Source organism: Limulus polyphemus, unplaced genomic scaffold (genome assembly GCF_000517525.1).
Source record: "Limulus polyphemus unplaced genomic scaffold, Limulus_polyphemus-2.1.2 Scaffold76899, whole genome shotgun sequence".
NCBI lineage: Eukaryota > Metazoa > Arthropoda > Merostomata > Xiphosura > Limulidae > Limulus > Limulus polyphemus.
Genome location: NW_013742495.1, coordinates 134 through 7,802, shown reverse-complemented (window position 1 = coordinate 7,802; position 7,669 = coordinate 134). Strand labels below are relative to the sequence as shown.

Below are 7,669 nucleotides of genomic sequence, written 5' to 3'. Positions count from 1 at the left end.
TTTTGTTTTGATATATAAGTTTCAAGTTTTCTTCTAAAAAAAAGTGACATTAATTTCTTGACGACCTAATAGATTGATAATATAAGAATATATGCGATCCATAAAGTCAAACGGCACTATATTATAATTATACTAGTGTACTTCATTGTAGTTATATATCTAGAGTTTGAAAATATTACTTATAAAACAATACGAAATTGTCCTTTCCAGAACTATATACTATAAGTTTAGTTTGTTTTGAATTTCGCGTAAAACTACTAGAGGGCTACCTGCATTAGCCATCTTTAAGTTAGCAGTGTTAGATTAGAGGGAAAGCAGCTAGTCAATAACACTAAATATTGGGCTGCTTTTTACAAACCAACAGTGGATTTGGCCGTCACATAATAATGCCCCACAGCTGGAAGGGCAAGCACATTCGGTGACGGGGATTCGAATTTACTACCCACAGATTACGAGTCGAGCATCTTAACCACCAGGCCAGATATGTATAAGATAAACTACTATAATTGTAGAAAGTACATTATAGAAATTAGACAAAATATTAATTTTAAGGCTTTGATTATTGAAGTGAAATCTATAAATTTGATGACGTAATCACATTTTGATACCTGTTGATCTACAATAAATTACGGTGGTTCACTCGTTCATCTCATTGTCCTACAATTCAGTCCCACCCATTTCCGTCACTTAACACGCCCTCTGATAGTACCACTTGAAACTATAACATCAAGAATTACCTTTCCCATTTTTCGCCCCTAGCAACGCACCCCTAGTAATACATCCTCTGCTGCTACTTCATATAGCAATGACGCCACGTGATCTCTTAATCTCAAGTTCTTCCCTCCCCTATCGCCTTAATCAGCGTGAGGCGGCATCTTTTTGGTGTTATATTACAATGTTTTTTAGTGACATTGATACCGAGTGTACACGAGATAGGTTTAGCCCTATGTATTTATATTAGTATTCATACCTAGTGTGATATTCTCAGTTTCACTAATTTCCTGTCGAGTAATTGGATAAGAAATACGGAATAACTGGACATACATCAGAAAAACTACTGTGGAGTAGTAAATCTGACTTTTCTTACCTCGAATGAATTTTGCACAAAGAAAAACACTGAACACAAGATGCACAGTGAAACATTTTTTTTTTATTCACCCAAACAATAGACAAGGTTTAGAGATAAATGCAGAGTGTAACATCCTTTCTGGATATAGATACCTGAATCCTAAGTTCTTAAAAGTTGACGTTGTAAGTTATTCATCAATTTCTAGTTATTAAAGCTGTTAAAATTATTCCAGACTGAGAAAACATGGCCTTATATATTAAAGACAACAATATTCTTCTTCTCAGAATGCAGGCGCTACCGCGAGAGGAATTGAGTAGCTCCCTTGAACAAGATTATATATCTAGAACAAAGAACGCATTATGAACAAAAATTTTGAAATATTTTGCATACAAATTCAAAGAGTTGGAAAATTATGATATGCTAGCTTAACACTGGATTCTAGAGTAGATTCAGTTGAAAATAATAATTTTTGTTAGACAAATTACCTGCTTTGTTTTGGTTTAGCATTTTCTGTGAGAATTATATATTCCTGTAAATAAGTAACTGTTTTTAGAGAATACCACAGTATTTTTTATTCACTAAGCAAAACTGTTAATCCTCACTGTTTAACAACAAAATCAAACGATTAGTAACTGATCGAGTGATATCAAACGATTGTTGAAAAGAGTCTAATGAAACAGCTTCTCATTCACATGTTAAACTATCGCAAGTGCCCAGAATTAAATAAAATACTTTATTACAGAAAAATAATGTAATCAAATTAGCATTCACTGAGTTTGTTAATATATATATATATATTAACAATTATAAAACACAGTTGCGTTGCTAGATGCTTAAAAGATTCGGGGGCTTGGGCCCGGGAATTTTGAGCGTTTCAACATGATACCGATTATGGTTTTCTGTTCTGATTTTTCATGACATAAACTGTAGATTCAGGGTACTGTCAAACAAAAATGGGGCAAGGGCCCCGTGTTCCAGCGCCTAGCGACGCCTCTGCTGAAATACGATATCAGCGCGATATCAATGACATTAATTCCCACTTTTCGTCCTAGATGGCACTATGAACACTAATTAGAAATATTAACGTAAGTTAATACTTGAAAATTTAAAATATTGATTAAAATATCACAGGTTGTTCGTCAATGCATTTGTCTCTGACCTGTGACATTCAATTCCAATTTAAAAAACGTTCGAGGGTCAAGTGTATATTTATAATATTTCAATTAGCAGCTTGTGGCTCTTAGATAATTCAGTGGTCGAAAATAATAGTTGTAACTGTTTCTGTAGGAAAGGAAAAAAAAGATAACTTATCCAACTAAGCACGCCGGATTTTAGAAGTAAGGTAGTTGCATAAGGTTCTTCTACATTGGTTATACTGTCAATTTTACCAGACCCAGGGTGAGAGCTTACAAATTTTATAAGTTTGACGAATATATGAAATATCTCTTTTTCTTTTACTGTATTCGAATGTTGGCTGTGTGTGGTCATCTTTCAGATGTTTCTGTGTTATAATAGTAACAACCAATCTCGTTATTTGGTTAAAAGAACCGGACAAAGTCATTGTGGCAGTGTGTGCTACTAATAGATTTTCTTCCTTCTGGCCGGTAATTCAGTTGAAGTTATTGGAATGGCTATACTTGAACTATTAAGATATTTAACTGGACATTTAACCTACATTCTATCCATCGTCTTTCGTTGTGTTTATGGTTGATTATACCAGGAATGACTGGTACTTTACCTACTAACCTTTGCTGTTGTTTTTTTTGCATATTATTATTGCTCGCGATTAAAACCTTTAATATATTGCTTAGAAAAATATCCACTCATCTTATAACATCAAGGTAATCAAATGGCACTTTCCTGTGCTACCTATGCTGAGTTTGTTTTTTTAGAGGCAGATGTGTATAATATTATATAAGACCAGGTAGATCACCTTCACGTTTAAAACAATTGAGGTAAATACCCAGACAAGAGTCTTAGCTTGTGCAAGAAAAGCAGTAATTTGGATTTATTTTGGACCTTTGAAATAATTTAGATGAATAAAAGTCATTTCTTATTGAAAATAACGAACAAAATACACTTTTAGATGTTTTTTGTTATTAGAAAAGAGTACGAGTTTTAGATATTTATAAAAAAACATCAAATTCTTGATTTTAATGGTTTTCATCCTAAATATACTAAAATAAATATTTCATTTGCTAAAGGGATTATTGAAATTTTTGGTAAAACAACAGACATTATTTTAAATTTGAAGTAATTTCTTTTTATGAAAATGAATTATCCCAAAGGCTTAAAGCAATAACAGCGTTTTACATGTAAGAAATTGTAGTACGTCAAAGTAAAAAAACATGAAGGTATTATTATTTATCACTAAGTAGCTGTCCCATTTTGAAAGTAGTGTTATTTAAAGTCTCGTTGAAGTCCAACTGGAAACGCAGAGAAAACACAAGTAACGCGAATTCTCTGTAAAACAAGATATTCAACAACAACACAAGCATCGTGGGTGACCCTAGACGTTTTCAATTATGCCATTTATTCTTTAATGTGAGTTAATGAATGTAACTTCGTTGGAAAACTAGTACATTAAAAACAGCTGAAATATGAAAAATAGAGATAGTAATTGACTCGTTTGTATAAGTTTTAGTTGCAATTTTTAACTATATTAAGCTTTAATGTGGATGATACATGGCCATCTTGAAGTGAGTCGAACCGGAGAATGTAAACAGAGAGTGAATCAACATAAACACCAAGTGAGAAATAACTTGTTTTTCAGGTTCTAAATATTCTCCATAATTGTCAAACCAATAAGTAATTTAACTCTGTTTGTCTTGGAGGATCGCAAGGAAACTTTTTGAGAATATTTATGAAGCGTTTTACATTTAAAAAAAATCATATTTATTTTGAACGGATAATTACTTATTTATTTGTTGAATTTTAATAAACACATGTAAGTTTCTTTCGTTTTCTTCCACTCTATTAATCACATTCTGAGAGTGGTTCTATTTATTATTTTTATAACTGTATCAAATCAATTTTAATCGATCGCCTTTTCCAAGCTGATTTTAGGTTATTATAACTTATTTTTTTACTATTTTATACCTTATAATAAGATGAATTGTATAATTTTTAAAGTGAATATTTATATTTTTCACAATACTTGTTTTCTTGAAGATCTGATCTGTAATGCAACAAAATATTTACTAACAAATATTAATTGTGAAATTTAAGGTGAATCTTCTGTAGTTTTTTTCATTATAATGCTCGAAGGTTTCCCTTTCAGTCTTGAGATAGTATTTACTACAATTTTGTATAATTATCTTGAGATTGAAGCAATGTAACATAATATATCAATATTCCTTTTCGGAAGTATCAAAGGATTTACTTTTGTGAGAATAGAACAATGTGTTTGTTATCGGCGCTGCCGGTTTGTGAATTATATTTTCCTACCTCAAGGACTTTATTACGAACTAACGAATGTTTAATAATAATCACATTTACTTTGACATGTGATCAATATGGCGTCATGATTTTCTTTTAAGAAGAACAGTTGTAATTTTGTCCTCGGTTGTGGATCAAATAACTTAAGCTGTTTTTCTACATACACAAGCACACAACATCGATGGCGAGAACTTTAATTAATTTAATTTTTCTTTTGTTTTATGAATAAAATTTAGAACAGACCATGAACTAATATGCCATTTTACTGTGACACGAAGTCAAACATGCTGGGTAGCAAACTTAAAATAAAACTCGAGCGCTTTCGAATAGTTGACTATTCTTCTGCTCGAGTTTTGGGTCTTATTTTAAGTTTATTACACTTTATACGTGATCCTTTATGCTAACTCTTTTTATCAAGATGCTGGGTAGCATACTGCCTTAATAACCTACGTATATCGTTATTTATCACCTGCATCTAATTCCCCTGGTGGATATATATATATATACGTGTGTGAAATTGGTTTATGATATTTCCGTGTTCAACCCATAATAGTGTGCAGGAACGTCGAGAGCCAGCACGGGCCCCGGGGTAAAGATCCTCGCCTGGTTCCCTTTCTCTTTTTTACCATTTTCAAGAATTTATTAAAAAGAAGATCCTGAATTAGGACAGCAACGAGCTCATAAACCAGACAAAATCATAGCAGCAGCCATTTTTACCTCACAGTATAAGCGTAAAAACGTTAATAAAGTAACAACTAATATCTATTAAATCAATAAAGTAACAAATACATAGTAATTATTACTCAAATTATTATTTCAGTTGTTCTTAATGTATCAAGCGTCCATATGCAAAGAAATGCCAAAAACTTATGGTTTTTATCATTAAATGAAGATATAGCCTAAAGATGCTTTGCGGGCTTAACTAGGTTTCATTCGCCCGGGCCCCTGATAGTTTGTGATAATTTTATACAATCTTATCCCATGTCTTATTTCAAAGTATAGTTTATATTTTATTTTCCCCTCTTCAGTTTTGAATTTATTGAATGTACTTGAAGTTTCACATAATCCCATACGCGCTGTCAGTATGTTACATAACTATCTAGATATTAACTGATTTTGAAATAACTGCATTCACTTTAGATTTAATATCTATTATCTATATCCCAAGTTACTTCATGATGCTTCGATACTGGTTATGAATCTTCACGTTTACTTTCAAACTGTATATTTTTATATTTGTGGTTAGGACACTCGATTCGCAATCTGAAGGTCGCAGGTTCGAATCCTCGTTCCAACAAATGTGCTCGCCCTTTCAGCAGTGAGGGTGTTATAATGTTACGGTCAATCCCACTATTCGTTGGTAAAAGAGTAGCCCAAGAGCTGGCAGTGGGTGTTGATGACTATCTGCCTAGTCTTTCACTGTTAAATTATGGACGGCTAGCGCAGATACCTCTCGTGTAGCTTTGCGCGAAATTCAAACCAAAACTTATTCTCAGATGTTTATACAAAATGACGTGTGCCCCCAGTGTCAAAGCGGTATGTCTGCGGACTTACAACGCTAGAATCCGGGTTTCGATACCCGTGGTGGGCAGAGCTCAGATAGCCCATTGTGTAGTTTTGTGCTTAAGTTCAAACAAACAAACAAACAAAATGGCGTGTTTGATAATAGATTGTTACTGAGTAGTAATTTGATGAGAGTAGGGGCTAAAGATGCATACGTTATTATGGGACTAATTGTAACAAAGCCAGTGACATGTTTCAACCACACCTCTGACAGTTTGTTTTTCAAAGTTATACTATTGTACGAAGGAAAACAATATTTTGAATAAAAAGGATTAATATCATATGCAGAGCCAGCAAAAGTGCAAAATCCAATGGTCTCATTCATGTTTTAATAAAATATTTTATTCATAATAAAGTAATGTGTACCAAAAAATAAAAAATAGCTTAATATTCTCCATTACTAAAAAGGATCAACATTCTTTTAATAATAAAAATCGTTTCACGAGCATCATCAATTTCACGTATAGCAGTATTTTTCTTACAGAAATATTAGAAACTTTGGAAACTTGAAGTTCATTGAAACAATCCAGCATAATTAGGCATATTAAAACTTCATAAACCTAAAAGTCTGTAAGTTCATAAGCGTAATTTCATTAGCAGACTAGCCTATCAAAGGAAAAGGTGGTTTTATATATCAATCGTATGCACAACTGAAACTTAGAGGTAGATTAAATGTTTCAAGCCGCTCGATCGTCTCTCAACAATAGTAGTGAAAGCCCTTTTCTAGCTAAGCAGCCTATTATGTAAAAATACATAATTATAAACAGCTCAAAAATAAATTAGATTGAATTCAATTCTAATTTTAATACTTATTTTAAGAATCAAGTACTAATAATATAATCGTTGTAACGACCGGTTTTGACGAGGGCTTCGAATGCTTCATTTACTTCTGAATTAACGTTCTGGTGTATTTGAAATCCAATACGTGGATAAATCTTTATTCTCTGAAATGTTCCTAACATTGCAGCTAATATTTCTCGCATAGTCCCCACAGCACGTATAGGGTAGTGGCGCAAAGTAATTGGAGGTGACGTCACCACAACACGTAATGATGTCACATTTCCTGGCCATTGTTTCATAAAGGTGGCGTACGTGCGGCGTTCCATATACGGCGTTTGAACAAGAATAATGCTCGATGGATTGATGTTGTATTTCTTCATAATTTTATAGGAAAATTTAACGTTTTCTCCTGTATTTGTAGCTTGACTTTCTATGATAATTCGATTTTCTGGTACCCCAATATCTAGCGCCACATCGCGGAAAACGTATGCTTCAGGCCTTGTCCATTTTCCTGAAATGAAATTTGAATATTCTAAATCAACCACATTGCTTTCAATTTTCAAATCTAAAAAATACGCAAACAATTAAATATAACATGTGTTTTCATAAATTAGGGTTATAAAAGGTATCGCTCCAACAATAAGCGAAAGTTCGTGAAATTTATTTCTCACTTCTTTTTCACAACAGGTGACAAAAGAAAGAGGAAGCAAATTGATGAAAAGGTATTTAAAATTTACGTAAATTAATTTCAAAATTACTACAACTTATGTTAAAAATATTGTGAGGACACTTTCCTTTCGAAAAGTTTCAACATTTCTA

The 7,669-nt window shown here is 32.6% G+C and overlaps 1 protein-coding gene across 1 annotated transcript; it reads right to left on the bottom strand.

Annotated features, from left to right (window-relative positions):
- Positions 1-6,891: 6,891 nt before the first annotated feature.
- On the bottom strand, positions 6,892-7,415 carry LOC106477664 (uncharacterized protein SCO4629-like; the record flags this gene model as incomplete). Its single annotated transcript, XM_013938206.1, has 1 exon — positions 6,892-7,415. A coding segment is annotated over one exon (524 nt), but the record flags the coding sequence as incomplete, so codon positions are not given.
- Between the last annotated feature and the right edge of the window lie 254 nt (positions 7,416-7,669).